Source organism: Agelaius tricolor, unplaced genomic scaffold, assembly GCF_023055355.1.
Source record: "Agelaius tricolor isolate 1412-34295 unplaced genomic scaffold, bAgeTri1.0.p SCAF_79, whole genome shotgun sequence".
NCBI lineage: Eukaryota > Metazoa > Chordata > Aves > Passeriformes > Icteridae > Agelaius > Agelaius tricolor.
Genome location: NW_027269339.1, coordinates 830,716 through 852,096, shown reverse-complemented (window position 1 = coordinate 852,096; position 21,381 = coordinate 830,716). Strand labels below are relative to the sequence as shown.

At 36.7% G+C, this 21,381-nt stretch overlaps 1 protein-coding gene across 3 annotated transcripts in view; it reads right to left on the bottom strand.

The window, feature by feature from the left end:
- Positions 1-410: 410 nt before the first annotated feature.
- The window catches only part of HERC2 (HECT and RLD domain containing E3 ubiquitin protein ligase 2), a 104,535-nt gene continuing 83,564 nt past the window's right edge, over positions 411-21,381 (bottom strand). For all 3 annotated transcript variants that reach the window (XM_071418248.1, XM_071418250.1, XM_071418249.1), the window contains exons 76-93: positions 20,638-20,793; positions 20,375-20,490; positions 20,058-20,256; positions 18,666-18,880; positions 18,222-18,399; positions 17,227-17,388; positions 16,028-16,119; positions 15,038-15,177; positions 13,840-14,027; positions 12,993-13,190; positions 11,264-11,347; positions 6,917-7,058; positions 5,946-6,140; positions 5,736-5,848; positions 4,664-4,854; positions 2,810-2,915; positions 2,057-2,269; positions 411-1,413 (exon numbers count right to left, since the gene is read on the bottom strand). In XM_071418248.1, the coding sequence (XP_071274349.1) occupies positions 1,141-1,413; positions 2,057-2,269; positions 2,810-2,915; positions 4,664-4,854; positions 5,736-5,848; positions 5,946-6,140; positions 6,917-7,058; positions 11,264-11,347; positions 12,993-13,190; positions 13,840-14,027; positions 15,038-15,177; positions 16,028-16,119; positions 17,227-17,388; positions 18,222-18,399; positions 18,666-18,880; positions 20,058-20,256; positions 20,375-20,490; positions 20,638-20,793 (2,961 nt within the window). In that variant the 3' untranslated portion in view covers positions 411-1,140. The remainder of the gene's footprint in view (positions 1,414-2,056; positions 2,270-2,809; positions 2,916-4,663; positions 4,855-5,735; positions 5,849-5,945; positions 6,141-6,916; positions 7,059-11,263; positions 11,348-12,992; positions 13,191-13,839; positions 14,028-15,037; positions 15,178-16,027; positions 16,120-17,226; positions 17,389-18,221; positions 18,400-18,665; positions 18,881-20,057; positions 20,257-20,374; positions 20,491-20,637; positions 20,794-21,381) is intronic.

The window sequence follows — 21,381 nt, the reverse complement described above, 5'->3', positions numbered from 1 at the left end:
TGTCCTGTTCCAAGGTGTCATGACCAGGCCTTGAAAGGTAACTAAAATTTCTCAGTGATCCGATGTTACATGAGTATCATCAGATTCTTCTCCTCGTGTTCAGGTACTTCATGACACCTCTCCCTTACACTTCCTCAATTTTCTTCCCCAAGTGTCCAAGAATAAATTCACCATTACTGACAACAGCGTCCTTGGGAACAACTGCATAAACAAGGTGAACCTAATCACTACAATTATCATCTTATCTGGACTTGCTCAAGTTTACTGTAGCTCACAAAATCTCTCTGGCAATGCACCTACTATAGGTGGATTATAGTAGCAGCGTGGTCAAAGGCTGTGCATTGCAGAAACATTTCTTAGCAGAGCTGTTTCAATGTTCATCCCATTACCACAAAAAAAACTCATCCTGGTTCTTAATGTGGCAGAACTTTTATTTAGAGGGAAATTATAACTTTTGCATTTACATGGCACCAATTATATACAGTACACTTTCCATGATAAGAATTATGATGCTGTTCACAGAAAGGTATCAAATTTGAGATAAATAATGCATAAGCTAAAATATACAAACCAGGGGTGGAGGTGAAACTATTGGCCATTTTTAATTATCTATAGAAGAATTTCAAGGAATAATGTTTATTCAATGTTCAAAAACTTTTAACAAACTTCTAGTAAAGTTAATTGAAATATTTATAATACTATTCCGTTGTTACACAGTATTTCCAATATACAATCAAGAAGATGCACAGAACACAACACTTAATATGAAAAAACCTATTGCACCCACAATTTAAAGGTTTCACTGCCTTTTGGATGCTGCACTACCATATTTATATAAACATTTACAACACTTCAGTAAACACAAAGGTTCTAAATGTAGTGCAGCATTATGGGGGGCCATTTTCAGCTCTTAAAATAAATGTTAAATGCCCATATACTGTGCCATTTATTTTAAGCTGATGGATTAAGCTGTAATCCTTAAGTCCTACTGTGAGTAGCAAACACACTTTCCCCACGCTCAGAAGATTACCATCCCTCTGACTATACAGTCTCTACTCTGAAACCTAAACTGTCCTTGGCTTCATTGTCATTTTGGCATTTTGCCTCAGTGCTTTTAACAACTATTCCTTATATTACTTTTCAATGGCCTGTTAAGTAGTCCTGTGTAGAATCTGAAGCAAAAGAATCTGCATCTTCATTATCAGAGTCGTCACTGCTGTCGTCGGCCGCCGGCTCCCCCGTCAGCGCAATGCGGGCGTAGTCATCCGTGTCTATGGACTTGCAGAAGTGGATGGCATACTTCAGCTTCTCCTCCAGGACCTGCTTACAGGAATACCTGGGCAGCTTCAGGAGAAAGAAGCACGTGTATGACTCAGGAAGGAAGTGGTCTGGAGGATTGTATTTATCCAATACCTGTTAATAAAAAAAAAAAGAAGAAAAAAAAGCACTGTATTTTTGATTTTTGTTCACTGTCCAAAACACAAATAAGTACCGAAATAATAACTGCAATTTTTTTTTTAGCACCTTGTGGTATTTTTTGATTCTGATGCTGAAGTTTCTTAAAAGAACCATGAAGAGGCCAAATCCATTTTCCCTCCACTAAATCAATAAATAAAACCAGACATTTATAAGCTGCTTTGATTATGAATATGGGGTTGGGAGCAATCTAAAAAAGACCCTATTACTTCAGACAGTATCAAAAATGATTTGAAGATTGTGTGGTCTTAATTTAGCTGAAATTATTAACTGAACTGAATGAAATGCTAAATAAATGCCAGGAAAAACATCTGCCTGACAGTGGAAAACTATCAAAATTCACAGAAACAAATGGCTGGGAAATTAAAGGAATATCCACTTGTCCAAGTCAAGAGAGAAGAAATAGTTCTATACATTATATAACTGTCACAGCCATTATTCAACTCTTGCACTGTTGAATCTACAATATAAAGCTGCAGAACAGTTTAATGAAATCAGGCCTTTGTTATGTCATGCTGCTACTTCTCCACTACCAGCTTTTTAACTTCCCCATCCCACACAACAACAATACCTGAATTACCTGAATAACAAAGTCCCTCCCCCTGAAGTCTGCAATAGTCCTGGGCAGCCTTGTTCTGCCCCACACAAAACGCAGGAAGAGCGATCGCTCCGTGTTGGAGAAGGACTCCATCACTTCCCAGAACCACTGTATCAGGGAAGCTGTTGGTTCAATGCCTTTGTAGGTTGCTACAGATTTCAGGAGATGAAGTGGGATATCTGGGCTTCCACATACCTGAAAAATAAAATACAGTGATAGGCTACACAAGTCCGATCAAATCAATTACAGCTGATTTGTTCCCTCCCTTCCTTTAAAATATTTAATCAGCTTTTACACTGACAAACTGAGCATTCAGATCTTTGAGATGCCATGCATAGTCTCCTAGTACAAAAATACTAAATATACATCTTCCCAACAGGCAACAGTAATGAACTTTTTTCATACTCCTGAATTTAGGACAAGTATCTCCACTTTACTTTCTAGATCACTGGAATGAGATCACTGGCATGTGAGGTTTTTTTGGTTTTGCATGTTTGTTTCTTCCTGAAATAATTATAATGAATTACTACATCACTGGTTAGCTATGTCAAGATAATTTTACTAGCACCAAGAGGGCAATTAAACATTTTCTGGTCTTCCCTTGAACTGATATTTTCAACCACACAGCAATCATTGTAAACACCATGTAATGTGGGTTTAATATTAGTAAAGCACATGAATGAATAATCTCACTCCAAGTTAATCTGTCAGAAGTAACAAAGCAGAAATTGATACCATAGTTTCCAGTTCATATCCTGTAAAGAGTGAAAGGAGAGGAACTGGAACAACACGGGCCATCCCCTCACGAACTGCTGCAACTTGCTCATCAAACTCATGAAGCCTGTAAAGAAACATTTTCAGAGTTTCTGTGAATGTCATTTCTAGCAATTATTAATAGCAATTACTTTACTGTGTTATCAAAGCAACTTAAACCATTCTCCTCAAATGTCCAGCTATGTACCAAAGAACATTAACATTTTTTACAAGATACTTGATTTACTACACCAATTCCTATTGCACAGCAAGCTCAATATGGAGGAGATATCTCCCAGTGTTTTAGATATTTTATTTCCAGTATTATTCATGTGCTATGCTTGGCAAAAACAAAACAATATCCCATTTGGAAACAATATGCTCTTGGAAAAAGAGTGGCTGTATCTTGAAACTCTAACTTCAAACATTCTAAGCACTGGGCAGATGTTATGGTATAAAAACAAAAAAGGGTCTGAACTAAAATAGGATGTCTGAGGGGATAGTAGGTTTTTTTATTTCAAGACAGGCACAGACAAGTAACATTTTGCTACTTCTCATGCCACACATGATTTGTGTTTGGCTTATTTTTTTTCCCCTGTCAAATAATTTCTGAGATGTTTTACAGAGCCCTCCAGAGCAGAGACATCTCTTTCAAGTGCTGTCCTCAGGCTAGTCATCATCAAAATAAACAAAGATGTCCGGACAAGTTTGGTCTTTTGCATCCACTTTTCAACATGGATTCTATTCAGCTGCTAGTTTTCCCTCTCAAGGGCTTCATAGAGTTAAAAAACTTGATACTTAACTTTTAAATGTTTCTCCAAAAGGTCTTTTAACTGTAAAATGCTTTAGAAATGCTTGTGTCCTCTGAGGACAGCCAGAACTGGCAAGAGAGCAAAGACATTTCTTCAAAGGAATATCAGCTCCAAATGAAACCTCTCTCTTTTCTGTCAGAAACTGGTCTAAGTATTGGTTCATAACCACTTACAGTGGGAAAAAAGGAACAACTAAGGCTGTAATTCGTAATTGCTGGCAGACACTGTAACTATGAACTAATAAGCAAGCATACAAGACTGTGATGATACAGTCTTGCTCAAGCACTCTCTAAAGAAGAGGAATATGGTGGATTGAATAAAACAAGCCTGAACCAATTTCTTATCCGAATTACCTAAATTTACATATTTCAGTAGGCAATAAGCATCTTGTCTCTCTGCTTCAGAGACAAGATGCTTATGATTGTTTCTGAGATGCACTCATCTAGATAAGCTACCTGGCCACATAAGCAACCAAAGGCCAGTCTTCTCAAACACTGAGCACCCCACTGATCTCTGTGGGGTGCTCAGCTTGTGGCACCCAGGGGTGTGCATCAGTGTCCTACCCAAGGAATGAACATTTTGGTTTGTACATTCCAGTTTGGAGTAAGAATTCAGCTGATACTGCCCTTGACTGCAGTTGATGATATGAAAAGGTATGAATGCAGCAGTACTAGATCTAAGCTCTCCTCACAAGGAGCTTACTGATCAAGCCAATTACTTAGCCCACAGGAAGAATTAGACACCTGGGACATTACTCCACCATTAAAATTGGCTGCCAAAAACTGCTTAGTCAGGACAAATCTAGAGGCACACCTGCTTGTTTATTTTGCTTCCAAAAAATTAGGTTTAAGAGTCTTCTCCTTGGATAAAATAGGTGAAATCAAAAAATCAACACTGTAATCACATGAAAATATTAATTACTTGTATATAACAGGCTAAAGTAGCATTGTTTAAAAGCTGATATACATTTTTTAAAATAAAATGCATATTCATATCAGTAATTTTAATGATTTATTCAACAAACCTGTAGTTTATTGCCAGCCTCACATATTCCGCTCTGTTATCCAGTGTAATATGGGTATACTTGGAACTCAACTGAATATCCTGACCACTTGCATTAGGCACAGTGAATGGGAGGCTCATAGCTTCAAATTCTTCTGAAGTAGCTTCATTGTCTCGAATGTACATAAGCCCAGGAATAAAATCTTTGTCAACCTTTGAAAGTAAGAAACCCGAGTTAAAGCCAGTTTACTAGCACCATATAACAGCATCTCTTGCATACCAAAAGCAGTGCATCATGTGTCACTTACCAAAAGCTCTGACCAATGTATGACCACAATTCATTTAGCTTGAATTCAAAGCCATAAAATAGCCTAGTACTTTACAAAAAGCTTCATTATGTTGGATGTGGGAGAGTGCACATATTCTAGATATCAATCTTTTTGGAGGGCATTTGCCAAGAAACTGTATCATATAAGAAAATGGATTTAAAGCTTAAAAGCATAATCATCCCTACCAGCACTGGATTTGGTACAAAAGGAATCCCCTCAATGACAAGTAAATGACTCAATGCTTTTATAGAAGTACATTTCTACGTGACAGTATTTGAGAAGGAAATTTTCTTCGTAATGAAGACTTAAGTCTGATTCCACATTTACTGAGCTCAGTAAACAGAAACTGAAAGCTTGTGAAATTCAGTATGTGAGCACAAACTAGTAAAAGATTGAACTCACTTTATTTTACTTCAAATCAGTTATTGCATCTGGGTACAACAGACAGTAACAGCTACAGAAAGGTCTACTGGGAAATATGAATTTAACCACAAAGATTACACTCAAAGATTGTCTAGTCAAACCCATAGGAAGATTTGAGAATGCTCTAGAATTCAAACAGATTATTTAAATACTCTTGAACAACTTAATTTACAGTTTTAATAGTCAGTACAAATCACCCCTGTATATTGGCTCAAAATATAAAAGGCCAGTCAAAATACAAGGACATAAAAACCACAGAAACCAATCACTTGAGAAATTCATGACAGAGTCTGCTTGTCTTCTCTAAGTTATATCCTACCCAGGATATAATTTCCTTCTCACCTCACTGAGATCAGCAATTGTTAGGTTCATTCCTGCAAGCTGTTTCCACACTGGCTCAGCCAGGTTGAGGCTCAGAGGGCTGCCAGTCCGGATAGCAATGCCCAGAAGTACACCTGTAAGTTTAAACACAGTCCATTGCTTTTGTTAGATTCCCAATATTCTGACTACACATAAAGCACACAGAATGCCACAAAGTTGCTAAGAAATTACCAAGAAAGCGAAACATGTTCATATGCAGGAGTGACTTGGCAGCAGGATTTAACAGGAAACAATCTCTGTTTGCTCCAGATTCATCTCTTCCATTTGGTGTCACAATTAACAGAGGGGTCAGCCCATTCTGAAGTTCTTCACACATTTCTGCTATTGATTCACTATAACCTCCACCACAATCATCCACAGATTCACCTTGGAGAAGAAAAAAGACTCAAAATTAAATATTCTTTCAAAAATAACTGAAACAAACTCTATTTCCTCTCTGGGGATAATTGAGTAAACAAAAGTTTACTAAAAGCTACACTGTTGTATCCCTTCATATGAAAACCCAGAAGTCTGGCTCCGTATTTGGATGTTTCCAGTTCACTGCAAAATGTATCATTTAGATTATATGACATATCACAATGCCAAAAATACTGTTTTAACAGAGTGTAGAAAATATTTTGTGCCATATGCTAATCACAATAAAATACAACAGAAATAGAAAAGGAATAGTATTGCTTTTTCATGAGTAGCATTTTAAAGTAGGTATGTTTTATTTAGCCCATACACAATAGATAGAATGGCTCTTCAATCTAAAATACTTTTTATTAAAAAGCTCAGAGTGATGGGTGAATTGTAAAAACTACCCTACCAGTAAAAATAGCTAGCCAGGATTATTTGCCAATTCAGACAGCTGAAAAATTAGGTTTATGTTTTGCAGAATGTTTGTTGTAAGCAGAAGAGCTGCCCAAGAACCTGGAGAGAATTATAGACACGCTTCCATTAATCTTGAGGGGTTTTATAAAATTATTTTGAAAGGTTTTTTACTTCCCAGCATTTTAAACACCTTCCTCTGCCCACACACATACACTGTTTTTCTGGATCTCTTTCTTCCTTCCATCAGGTTCTCCAAAAGAGTAAATCCCAAGAAAATTGTAAAGTTAAGTCCAAACTAGGAAGGGGTGGAGTGCTGAGAATTTTCTTACCAACAAACTTGACTTTCCAAACACGATGAGGAAGCAGAAGGCTATCAGGGCTAAAGGAGCTCATTTTAGCACACATCTGTCCAAACACTGACTTTGTACCATCAGGTCCAGCCAGTCCTCCTTTACTCCTGGAACGTTTTACCTATTGAGTAAGCACATTATAAAAGCCACTGTAAGACATATTTCAGCTGGCATCACTGTGCAGATAAATAAGGAATTTTCAGTTCCCCCAGCCACCAACACCTTATCTTGAATTTCCAAGCATTCTTTGTTCATCTGTCAGTAATCAGCGCTATATCTGTTCAGCTTTAAAGGAAAAAGAAAATGGAAATGGAAAAAGACAGAGGGATAGCAAAGATGAAGTCTGATGATAAAGACATCTCTCGTTTCTAAAGAAACAGCTCATTACTTGGCTAATTAAGTTTTTCTGATTTCAGTCCATTTAGTTAATTCATCCTATCTCTACTCATAGATTCAACTGACAAATCTGGTAAGTTTTTCACTCATGAGACAGATTAGAGAGTGGGTTGTTGGCCAGAAAACTGAATGTGTTATTCTTATATTCATTAATAGTAACAGCTAAATATGCATCTATGATACTTACTAGGAGCCTCTAAAAGAGAGTGAATACTACTAAAATACATCTGTATTTAGATACACAAATAATGTTTTCTTACAGAAAAAGTTTATTTTAATATTTGATGGAGATGCCTAAGACAGGCACGAAAGTAAATTCCCATGGATTTTGCTGCAAGAGATGCACAGAGAGGGTAAGAATACAAAAAGTATTTCACAAGTATAGAGAGGAAAGAAATGGAAAGTGAACAGAGAGCTGAAGAAACACAAGGCTTTTTTTTTTTTTTCACCGCTTGGTGTTCTGCAATTTATCTTCTCAACCTGTTCTGACTGCAAATGGACTCTTACATGCACACAGATCACCAGTATCTGTGAGACCACTCATTCTGAAACAGCTGAAACTTATCCCACTATATTAAGCTGCAGTGCATCTCAAAATCCAGTTGTTCTCGTGCTGTGTATTTCTGATGGCTCTGGATGAAACAACCACCTGATTTCTTTCAGGTTTTAGTGAAAGGCTGATACACCCAGATCCTCCTCATGTGTAAGATGCTCTCTTATCAACACAAGCTGGTTTAAATCCAATGGATTTCTGTGAAATTTGTATGCCCAAGAAGTTTTAAATTGAGAAACTTTTTATTAATCTTAAGCAGCTTGAAAAATACTGGCCATCCTATGAGACTCTCTTCAACCCAGAAGAATTCTCTCCCAAAAGCTGGGAGAAATCTAGTACACAAAGCCATGCATTCAGACACTAACAAAAAAGGTTTACAAAAAGATTACAGTTTCTGAGTTGGAATCAGCTAAAGAAGAGGAATATATTTTAAGACAGATCTATGAAAGGAAATGAAATTCAAAGATGTCACAAAATCAGCAGAAGAGGTATCACTGTAATAATTTTAAAAGTACACAGTTCTCACATGTACATTGAGTTCCATTTTTCTATGCTCAAACTTAAATGCTACAGAATAAATGACAGTATAAAAACATGAAGAGTACAGAAAAGACTATTCTACACACGCAGATAAAAAATAAAACTTAGTCTGATCAGTGTAAGAAAATTAAGGCTGTCATGAAATGAATGTTCTTTAAAGGAACATTTGATGAGGGAGGAGACAATAACCAGGAAGGAAGGAGGTTATTTAATTTGAAATGACACTCAAAAAGAACAAATCATTAATTCATTCATATGCTGTGCCTACTTTAAGATCAGACCATTTCTACTTATCCTGTTAGTGAGATTCCTATAACCCACATTGCATAAGAAGTCCTTGTAAGGAGGAAGAAACTAAAAGTGGTACTTCATATATCCATACATATCACATTCCTCCCTTCAGAGTAATGAACATTAAACCAGGAGATTCTTTGCCATATTACATTCATGAAAGTCAACATTCTCCTTAATAACTGACATCTGCATCCTTTTGAAAAGGAAGAAATTCCTTTCCACTGCTGTGCAAAGATGTGTTTTAACACAGGTTTATGAAAGTATCTTCTTAGAGGCCAAAACACACTGTCCAATTGACACTGCATGAACTACACCACAACTTAAACACTAGGAAAATCTGATCTGCAAGTAAGAGGGTCAGTAAGTAAACCTGAGCACTGCAAGCCTGTCTAGTCATTTAACTGTTAGTTCACTTCTGGCTTAGTTTTTGACCATTTATACTACATCTTTCCAGAACAGGGCTCAGGTGCTGGTTTGAAACATTTTACTTAATGACTATTCCCAAAATGTAGTATGGATGAAATTTGGTTTCTTCTGCCCTTTGCAGTCCTCCAACAGCATCCCAAACTGGTTCTGTGCATCCAAGCTTGCCTTCATGCTACAGCTCAAAGCATAAAATATCTACACTCCATTTTATGCTATAGAAACACCAGGGTGGCACACAGTTGAGTTACAGAACAGCCACCACATTGTTTCTCACATACCCTGAGCAGAAAAACCACAGAAAACCACCATGTCCCATCATTACAAGGCTCCCAGAAAAGACCCAGGGCCAAGATGTAAGGTGAATGTGATCTACCCTGAAGGAATCTGGTCCCTGTAACACTGGACCCCAGGATAAAGGGAGTGTTGCTTTGCTTGGGTAACACTGCAGTTATGCTCAGTTCTGCTACTTCCAAAGAAACCACTAAACAGCAAGGGACACTGGGGAAGTATTGTAAAAGACAAGTCAATACCTGGAAAACAAGTTTAAATTAAAAACTCATCTGTTTTTTTTTACACCAAGGAAGATGAAGTGAATTGACTGCACCACATAATCTATAAACTGCAAGAAGAGTCTTCTGAAAGCCAAGGGGTCTTAAAGCCCAGCTGCACTTTAACTTACAACTGCAAGGAAGAGTTAACACTGACATTTAGCTTTTCTGAGACTACATAAAGCAGCCTTGAACCTTCAATTAAAGGATCAAACAGTTTCAGAATCCACATTTTCATTCTGAGCAAAACCTGACTCGAGAAATTGTAAGCCATATTTGGTACAGTGTAATCAGGGCATATTATGAATATGACCTTTTTTAGTCTTCACTTGACTACACTGACAGAGTTAGGTACAGCAATATTTTATTTCACCTAGAAGCTATGAAGAAGGGAAGCTACCAATGCTTTCCTAGGGTTCAAGACAGATTTAAATAATAAACTGAAATACAAGGGAAAGCCCGTCTCAATTAACAAAGGAGGACACTAGGAAACTATCCCAAAACCTACTCATCACTAGTTTCCTGCTTAAAATACCAGCAATATTTATTGGATTTTCTGAATTCACAAACTTATAAAGTAATTTCAAAAATCTCTGCTACTCTCTTCAAGCTCCCAAATAATACAGTTGGACTCAATAAGTAAAAGCTTAGTGATTCTAAGATTCTAATAAACTAGAACAACACAGTCACAGAACATTAGCACAAGAAATTTAACATGTCCACAGAAAATTGTAAAGCAGTAGAAACAGGGTCCAGCCAAAACAGGATGTATTTCTGTTCACAAACAGAAAATAACAAGTTTAAATTTTCACATTTTCTCCACTCTAACCTCACAAATGGTAATGGTTTTGCATATTAAGGGAAAAAGAAAGAAAAAAAACCCACCACAACAGGAAAGAAATGCATGCAGACTCTAAGATCAGGCTGCAATCTATTTAAATGAAAACAATGTTTTACTATTCTGTGTTACAGAAGTATCTATGGAAAAAAGGCATATCTGGCCTAAGGAACAACATTACATTTTCTAACATCAATGATAAAGAAAAAAGCCTTTTTGTATCAAAGACTTATGCAATCAATATGACTACATGTGATGACCACCAAAGGACAAGTTTAATTATATTCAAGAGCTTTCTTTCCTTGCCTTTTTTTTTTTCTTACCCTTCATTTTTTTTCTCTTTTTTTACCCTTCATTCAGCTGAGCATTTGGAAAGATAAGAAAAGCATCAGAATCACTACTCTCCTAAACTATGTAATGTAGTGAGCTCTGAAATGAAGTCCTTTATCAAGCAGGACATACTTTGCTCCTTAAGAGTCTAAATCATTCACTTAACATTTCAACAAGTTGTCACCCTCTCCCCAAAAACTGCAGTATGGATAAAAACATACTGAAAAGAATATAAGCAGCCTTAAAACTGCAGTCACTTCTTTATTGCTTGATTCTCTGATAAAAAATCCAACTCTTTAGCATTCAGATACCAAACAGGTGAAACAAAGAAAGGGCTTTGGCCAACGCAGCACTGTGGGCTAAACACACAGAGAGTGAATCAGAACTTCAGCTGAAGATACCTGTATCCTGTTGAGCTCCACAACTGGCCCATGCTGACGGTCCCTCACCATAGTAGCTTGTACAACTTTTCTGAAAGCTGCCTCCTAAAAAATAAAGAACCAGAAAATAGCAAAACTGAAGTCAAGTAAGAGCGCTGCACCTATTTTGCAGAATAACACATAGTTCAACACAGGAAATAAAAAAGCACCAGAATATGAAGGTGCAAGATGCAAGTCAATGATCATGTTATTTGTGCTAATCTGTATCACGTCTAAAACAGCAGGGATGCTAAAAAAGTAAAGAAATCCCATCTGTATCACTTTAAACCATGGCTTGAAAGGTTGCACTGCACCCAGATACAATTATTAAGCAACCAATGTATTGCTGAGTACAAGTATAAATTAGTTAATACCAGAAAAATGTAGGTATATAGAGGCTAATTAACATAGAGAATAGCAATCAAAAAAGCCAAATATGAGATCATCTTGCTATGGAAAGCAATAAACAAACAACAAATATTTTTTTTAAAAAAGCAAATTCAAGTATCTGAGCTTCCCACACTAAATATTTGGATATAATTTTGTAGTCAATTTCAAGCAAGATTAAGAAGATTTCAAAGTCTTTAGAATCTCTGAAGGTAAGCTTGATTTAAATGCCTAGATATGAATATGGCATCACAACCTCTGATGCCTCGTGAATGTTTCTGGTGCATTTATGCCTGATATCCCATTTTATCTTACATCTGAAGCTATTCTGCAGACTTGAAATCAGGTTCAATGTGCCTCCTGCACACACTTACATATAACATTATGTATGAAAGGACTTAGAATTAATAGCATTAACAAATAGAAGTCTCATGAACAGAACAGCAAGAATTTCCTTTCTAGTTCAGGTTTTGATGACTTCCCTTGGTCTGTGAAGTATGTACACAGCTTTGTTGTTCTACTACACAATTTTACTGGAGTTTAGAGAAAGAGACCCTGAGACAACAGATACTAAGTCTAGTTAGAAGCCATGTGTCTTATTTAAGGACACAGGACAGCACTGTGGGGGAAAACTTAATCAATTCTCTTTTCAAAGATATCTCCCAGCAGATTCTGTCTGTTTGTATAATGTTTTTTTTTTTCAGTTAGATAAATTACTGTGACAGTGAGAAAATTCAGACCCAAATCTCATGATTTATGGCTTATCCTGTCTCAAGTTCTGAATAAGTGTTGCGGCTTTGAAGTATTTTAGCAGTTATCTACATTTTCTCATGACTGACTTGACTTAACTACTAAAACCCCCTTTCACTACCATTTGAAATTGAACTCCTAGGTATTCTATTTTCACTTTTAGCTCAGTCTAAAACAAGTTTGTATCTGCACAGAGCTTTGGTTTAACTAGTATACCACCTGAACTTGATAACTGAAATACAAACAGGTATGAATTGATCATTGTCAACTATCTTACATTTTTTCCAGGATATCACCCACTTAATACTCTAGAAGAATTCAGCTATACTCCAACTGAAGATTTACTGTGTAAAGTTATTTTCAAGATCAACACACAAAAGCACCATGATGAACTGAGAAAACACCGAAGAATAAACACAAAGAAAGAAGTTTGCATCATCAAATTGCAAATATCTGATACACAACTTACAGAATAAATTGAGCTATACAGCTCTTTTTTCTTCAGAAACAGCTTAAACAGCACTTCTCTGTTATGGTAACAAATCTCTCCCTTAGAAAGAGTTTGATACAATACCTTTCCCTGTGATATCAGTATTCCCCGTAATGTGTCAAACCCAACTGAGGGTCCTTGACCAGTTTCATCAAGTCTTCCTTCAAGATCAAACATTGGAATGCAAGGACAGAAGAGTTCTGAAATGTGATGCAGGAGCAGAAGCCTGTTTCTTAATGAAATGATGGGAATTTCCTGCAGATGATTGTACTCCATAGGAACCTATGATGAGGCAATGATATCCAAATGTTAATTATAATTATTATACCCTTTATTTTACTCAACAGAACAACAATCTTTAGATTTGTAGGTTAACTTGAATTAGAAATTCAGATATTTGCTTATTCACACTGTCAAAACTTCATACATGGAGATTCAGTTGTTTATATAAGAATACTAACAGTATCCGTCTAAACCAAGTATTATATGATGGCTAGAATACAAATGCTGTTCCATATCTTACAATTTATCCATAAACAAATACATTTTACATCTTGTCATCAGTACTTCCAGGCATAGCTGAAATACAGAATATTCAAAAAACAAGTCTTCTCAATATAAAGCAAGCAACGAAGAACTCCCTTGGAAGGCATAACATTTTCATAGCTGCAAGGCAGAACTAAATTCCTGCCAATTTTCCAACTGAGTTACTGTTCCACATTTAGATTAAAAACTGAATGAAGAGGCTTTTTCAGCTCAGAAAAATGGAATCCTTTGCAAGTAAAACAAAGTAACTGGCTCAAACTTGAAGTCAAACTAAAGCACACTGAGCTTATACAAGGATTTGGAAAGGAAATACATCTACTGAAAGGTCAGCAATAAGCACACTAAGTATGTTTAAAATCCAAATTCAATAAGCCAAAAACAATACCTGTGTAGGCAGCTTGCCAGCATTAGCAGGTTTACTGGTTGACCAAGCCAAAGTATGTGCTGAGCCACAGGCTACTCTATTGATCTTTTTACCCTGAAGTGCTGCAACCAGGCGTGGTCTTTGGATGGCATTAGTTGTTCCATCTCCAAGCTGCCCTTCATCATTATCTCCCCATGTATACACTTCCCCTAAACCAATAAAAATAATTTATTATCCAGAGGCTAATATACAACCTTTTATCAATTATTTAACCAGATAAGGCCTTGGGCTGTAAACAACATTCTGTGACTGATGGCCATCCTGAAATCCACTATCTAGTGCAGATAAATCTTGATTGACACAGTCAGGTCCACAGTCTCTACAGAGGAGCTACATAAGATGCATTTCTTTCCTCATAGTTTGTGTAACAGAAAGGTTCTGGTCCAGAATAGGAGGAGATGGTAGACCACCATACTCTGGAACAGAACATCAGGAACAGCCTGTATTTGACAGTTTCATAGCAAAAGCAAAGCCAATATGAAAAAAAAAATTAAAAGGCTTAATATTTTGTGAAAGACAAAAATCCTATAAAAAGCTCCATTACTAGACAAGATACTAAAATAGGTGCTTGCTGTTGCGAGATAATTGGGAAACTTTAAAAGTAACAACCTCATTCCTGGGCATTTATTTTCTACAGCTATATTCATTACTCACATTCATTTTCAGCTTGTATATTTCACTAGCACCTATAAAACACTCAGTTATTGTGCAGAGTTGTTAATTGTAGCAGCGAATCTCCTACAAAGAAAATTCACAATCTAAATCTGCCATGCAAGAATCAATATTGTTTGTGCAGTGCTTCATTTGGTAAGTTAAACACTTCAACAAACCCACAGGACCCTGCAAAAAAAAAGGCCAAGTCCATTCAATGCTACTGCTTGACCATTCTGTAATCACCTTCAGAGCTCTCTATTTTTCTTTGATCAGTGCTTATGCAACTTGAATTCTTTAATTTTCACTAATTTAGTTTTATGCGATCACTTTAATGTCATGCTGCCTGCTCAAGAAATACAGAGCATCTTCAAATACAAAAATATGTCCATGCACACAGAATCAGTATTTTTAGCAAGGACAACCTACCAACAGTTGACTAAAAGATAAAGTTTTAATTTTTTCAAATTTAGTGCTAAGAACTAAGTAAATTATTGGATTTTTATACCATCTTCAGTGCAGCAAACACAGTGCAAAGACCCTGTAGCAATTGCAATGACTTTCTTTCCTTGCAGTCCCTGCACTTGGCGTGGTCTTCTAACGTGGTCATCAGATCCATGGCCTAAGCGATGGTAATCTCCCTTGCCCCTGCACAGAGAAGTAAACATTTAAAAACTGAGTTTTAACTGTGAAAAAAAACTAATGACAGGCTATGTCTCACATTTGACCCACAGATGTACTTATTAAGTCCAATACCAAAATATTCTCCAAACATTCAACATGAATAATCTCTACTTTGTATGGATGCGATTCTGCTGACTCAGTACAGATTCTTAAAGCTCCAATACAATGTTCCTACTTAATCTGGGTAGTTCCTTTTATCACTTTTCCAGAGGGTGGTCTTTTTTTTTAACTCTTAAAGGAGTCAAGGAATAGGAGTATCTATCTGCAAAAACAGTGTATTTACTGATCTCAGAGACTGGAACTTCATACAGTTTAAAGATACCTAAATGTTACACAAACAAGGTAGCTGAGGGAAGTTGGGACGATATTTTGCTATGTCTTTTTAAACATTTCAGTCTAGCAGTTTAAACTACAAAATTTCGAATGGTGTAAGGAAGATTAAACAATGATTTCTAAAATCAAATTCTCAAACTACAGCCACAAGCTAGACACAGTTTTGATAATACACTTTCTGCCGTGCATGACACTTCATGCTTATCTTACTGACCTCCTTGGAAGTTCTGCATCTTGCAGTGGTCAGTGTCTGGATTGACAACCCTGTGCTTACGTTTCCAAGAAAAAAAAACCTGGATTTTTCATCCATGGCAGTAGAAAATGTTTCCCAGAGTGGGAGAATTTATTACTAATCAAGACTCAGGAACTCAAAAAATTTTTGGAAGAGAAGATCAAAACAGTGAAGGAAGTATAATACCGATATCTGTTACAGATGAGGTGACTTCTAACACTGTCAAAATAACAAATACAGAACACTCACCATGTATACACAGCTCCAGATTTGGTAAGGGCCACAGAAAATTGTGATCCACACTCTACTTTAACCACTCCAAGACCTGTAAGGGAATCAATCTAGAAAAATAATATCAAATGAAAATTCAATGAGTTTATTAAGGAGACTGTAGACTCAACTGTCTTAAGTAAAATATAACAAGCTACTGTATGTCTATATGTGTATTTAAAAATAAAAATGTTTATGTAGATGATTTAGAAGAATTCCACTCCTGTCACCTTTCTATCATTTACTGCGTAAGTACTGAAAGAAGCTCAAATTTCACAAACTGTTGAAAATTGGCTCTAGAATGTTTTGCCCACAGTTACTCTGCAATTGCCCACAGTAGAAATGATAAGGCTTTGTCTACTAGCATTCAATCATCCTTAGCTTGAAAGACATGGGTGTGATTCTACTGACATAATAAAAATATTTCCATCTCCAGCAGACCCTTCCTATTTATTCTGTGTAGGACTTTATGCTGCTTTACCAGCAGTCCTATGGGACTGACTGATGAAACATAAACAAGCTATTCTTACTTTGTTACACCATGCTGGAAATATTTGGAAACAGAATGGGGATATCTGTATCCTAGTAGTTAAGTGTGATTCTCTATTTAGGAGCTAAAATCCACTGTGCATTAGTACACACAGTGACAGACACATTTCTCAAACACAAGCAACATTTACCTTCATAACAAATGCTGGCACTCAAATTTAATGGCTATGGGGATTTCATCCATAGCATGTGAAGAAATTCTAAGTCAACCATGTATTCACTGAAAGGGCTCAATATAAAGAAAGATTATTTTTCAATGAATTGATACTCCTTTCTGGACTGACCTTATGACTACTGTAAATTTATTAACACAAGGAAACATGAAGATTTCTAGGCAAAACCTAATGTTTTGACTGGAACCAAAATTTAAATTAGCAGTTTTTACACCAGCAATACTTTCCAAAGAAAAACCTTCAAGTGCAACTTGGCAGTCAGTTCAAGTGCAACTTTAACAGTCAGCACAAAGCTTAAAGTCCTGTTACTATAGACTACAAAGTTCACTCTTAACCACCAAAAGAATCCTGGTGTTCCAGGATGGATGAAAGTTTGCACATATTGACAAATCTGTCTTCAGCATTCTCCACCAACATCATAGTTTCTAAAGCGATGAAAAAAGTACACAGAAATACCTTCATTGGTACTTTACAGCCATCACTGCCTCCTCTCCCAAGTTTTCCATAATCTCCATCACCCCAGGACCAGACTGTATCATCATCAGTGAGGCACAGTGTCTGTGCATCTCCACTGCCACAGGCTATATCAATCACACGGTAACCCTGGAGAGCTTCCACCTGCAATGAAATCACCCATTTTTGTTTGCCTTAAAATACTCAGGTATTTAGTTTCACAAAAGATGACAAACTCAGCTTAGAGAGGTGATGACTGGAACTACAAGTCTGAAACAGCACAGGAACAAGGAAATAAAGGCAACTCTAAGAGCTTTGCTCTTTTCCAACAGCAAAATGAAAACTAACTGCATATTTTAAACACAGGATTTATTGTCTTTTAATTGGTGAACTAGTTGAATTTTTTTTTACCTCAATGTCAGGGAGAGCAATATTAAACACCTAAGGTTATCAAACACTGTATTCTGTTGAAATAGTTTCAGGCACTCTGGGCTTGTACTGAATACAGTATGTGAAAAAAAAAAAAATCTTATTTTCAAGTAATCTTTTACCAGTTTACAATTTTTGGGCACTTGCATCATAATCTGAATTTAGTCGACATCTTTTGAAATGATGCCACCTAGTGAAGAAGTATGGGATCTGGAATCACAAAGTAAAAGGTCGGTGACCCACACACATCACCTCCTTCCTATCCTTGTCACTACTTGAAATAGATTCCAGGTAGCTCAATCCATCATTGAAAGCAGCATGAAACTTCACATATTTATTTAAATTCTTTAAGTTTCTAAAATTAATTCCTTGTAAGCTGTTTGGTGACCACTAGCAAAGTTTTGCAACTCCTCTTTCATTTTATCCTTTCAATCACAGCAGCTTGTTCATTTCTTACAAACACATGCCACCGTTCTGCCCTTTCATTCTTTGTACTCAGAAATGCAAAAAGTTATAATCAGAAGATATTAACTGGACTGAGACTGTTGAGTACTCCAAAGGTTTCTTACCAGTTTAGGTTTTAGCTGGTCCTCACTATCTCCATGGCCAAGGCGTCCATAGCGTCCCTTTCCCCATGTGAAAAGGTCTCCTGCAGCTGTAATGCAAGCGCTGTGCGCTCCCCCAGCAGCAATGTCAACCACTTCTATGCCTCTCAGAGACTCAATCACACGAGGGCGATCACAAGGGCTGAAAAGAAAACATCTGTCTGGACAAAACTTCTGGGATAGACCATTCACATTCACCAGTGTATGGAGAGTCCTCTCTTAAAATGAGAATGAGGACACCTAAAATCACTGAGTACCTGCTTTGCTCCAGTTTAATATCCTAAGGATTTATTTTTGACTAGAAAAAATCATTAATATACAGCAACTGTAAGTATCCATTAATCACTTTTTTCAAGCAAATTTTCAAGTTAATCACTTTTTTAAAGTAAATTTTCAAGTGTTACTTGCCTTCGGTTTCCATGACCAAGTTTGCCATCCTCTGCTTCACCCCAGGAATAAACTTCTCCTTCAAAAGACAACGCCAAACAGTGCTTTCCTCCTGAGTTCACTGCAACTTTCTTTATGAACACGTGCTGAATGGATTCCAGTAAAGTTGGAGTAGAAACTGATTCTGTTCCTCCAATTCCAAGCCTTCCACCTGCTCCATATCCAGTGGCATAGAGCTTTAAAGTAAAGAATAAAATTTAGTTTTGTTTGCCTCATGCAGAACATTCCCTAGAAATTAGAGAAGAATTCTTAATGTATAGATGTCAGAATGCAGTTCAAGGAAAGTCTTAAAAAAAAACAGTTTCTTACAGGCTTCTCATTTTCTCTTTTGGAAAATAAGGAGATATTTTTTAATATTTCACAAAAAAATTTGGGAAAATGTGGCTATATTCAAGTCAGTAAGAACTCCCACTGACTTAATGGATTTAGTGTGAAATACTAAAGTTTATTTTGTAAAACTATCTAGAGACCATAGCTTTGCTTGATAGCATTGCAGAATCATCTATTGCCTGTAGCTCTCCTTCCATGCAGCACTATTCCAGTTTTCTTTCTTTCTTCTGTAGTATATACATACCTAAACACAATTGCTTCTTTCCATTCCATAAATACAGTTTTATTTACTGGTTTTCACTCTTTTTGTCTCTCTGAAAATAACTTCTTTCAACAGAATGATATCAAGAAATGCCACTAATCTGCTCTTTACCCTTCTGTGAATTATTAACTAGGATGATACTGACCCCAAGGAATCATTACAGTACCTCACTAGATGAAGGTAACTGTTACACAAAGCTATAGCTAAAATTCTCTATCATGTCCTTAACAGCCACCATCTGTATAAAAAGAAAAAGCTTTTCAAATTCATGCATTGATTTTTTTTCTCCTACAACTTACACTAAACTTCTGCACTGAGATTCCTTTTCACCCAGGATTTCAGCACCAGGAAATTAGATCCTGCAATATCTAACTTACATTTAGCCAACTGTGAACAATCTCACATTACACCTCTCCCCCATTAGAGAGAAATAATCAGTCCTGTCTTAGGGAACTCCATGAGCATGCTGCTTGCACCCAACTTTGTTTGACAAAATCTGATCACATACTTGAATTGAGAACTCAAATATGTTTCTTGTTTCAACCATTTAATGCAATAGTAACTGTAATCCTGGAAAATACTGGTGGAGTTGGTGCAGTTCTGGTTCTTGAAAAAAAACAAAAAACAAAGTTACTGCTATCAATAATAATGAATTCTGTACACACTCTGTGCACACTATTTTTCATTTAGTCAAACCCATTCTGAGTGAGGGTGAAATATTTCAAGATAGTCAAAGAAGCAATCATTTGTTATATCCTTACTTTCCCATCAGCAGTCACTGCAAACAGAGTCTGTTCACCACCAATTAATTGCACTGGCCTAAGGGTGGCAAGAGCTTCACATGGAGTTGGGACTTTGACCTTTGCTCCTTCAATTCCACCAAGCTGTCCTCTGTGATTATGACCCCAACCATAAATGGTTCCACTGCCTCCAGCTGAAAGTGTCCAATCATCAGGTCGTCTGCAGGAAATGCAAAACAAAATCTTAAACAAGCTTTTTAAAAGTCACAAAAACAGCAGTTGATCATTGTACAACAACTTATCACAAGACCAAAGCAGTAACAGTTGAAAGAAATTACCTATTCATCCACTGGACAAGCTGCTCATCCTGTTCTCTCTTAAAGACATCATGGCACTCATGAAGAACATCCATATTTTCATTATCTGCCATTAATTCTCGGATTTTCTTTGCCACCTGTGAAATATTTTGCATTAAACAACATTATTCATGTTAACAATTACTCCTATCACAGTTGGCATAAAGTAACTCATACTCATAATATCTTTTTACATGAGACATTTCCACATGTTCCATTAACCATGTGAAGTATTCCTGCAGTACCTCATCAAGGAACAGGCGAGGTAAGGGTGTCCTTTTATCAAGGGCCACAGCAACCCTGGATGCCATGCAGTATCTCCTGAACCAGGCCCATTTGTGTGTCTCTGCACAGCAAGGGAGTGTGTCCAACTCCAGATCACATGCAAGAGCCACAAGCACCTACAGACAATCAAAAAAACGTTTTAGAGAGGTATCAAAAATATGCAATAAAAATCAGTAAGTGTTTGACAGAGATGAACAGCTCATAGGCCAGTAGGGGCTGGACAGTCTCAAAGACTTTAATAGTCCCAAAGTCACTAAGAGCCATCCTCATTACCCTCATGGATGGGGTAACATCAAGTGTAGACCCACTATCTCATAGGTTAGGTATCTAATTTCCTCTTTCAATCCAAAAATTTTCATAACCTCTCTGTGAAAAATTTTCATAACCTCCCTGTGAAAAACATTCCCAGATTAATTACCTTTTCCATATCAAATCTCATGTGCTTAAGATTTACCTTCCATTTCTAAACTAAGTCTCCTTTCTACAATTCAATGAATTTTCAATTGATTTTCAGTTTGATTCAATTTAAAACCAATGTTGCAGATTAATATTGTGAACAACATATTACTTCCTCCTTCTATAAACTTTTAAGATCGTCTTTCTGTTAAGATAGGTACACTCTCTCAGTTTCACTTTTATACTACAAAGGAGGCTTTTTCACCTTTTATTCTTCCTGCTCTTCTCTAGAATTCCTCAACTTGTTC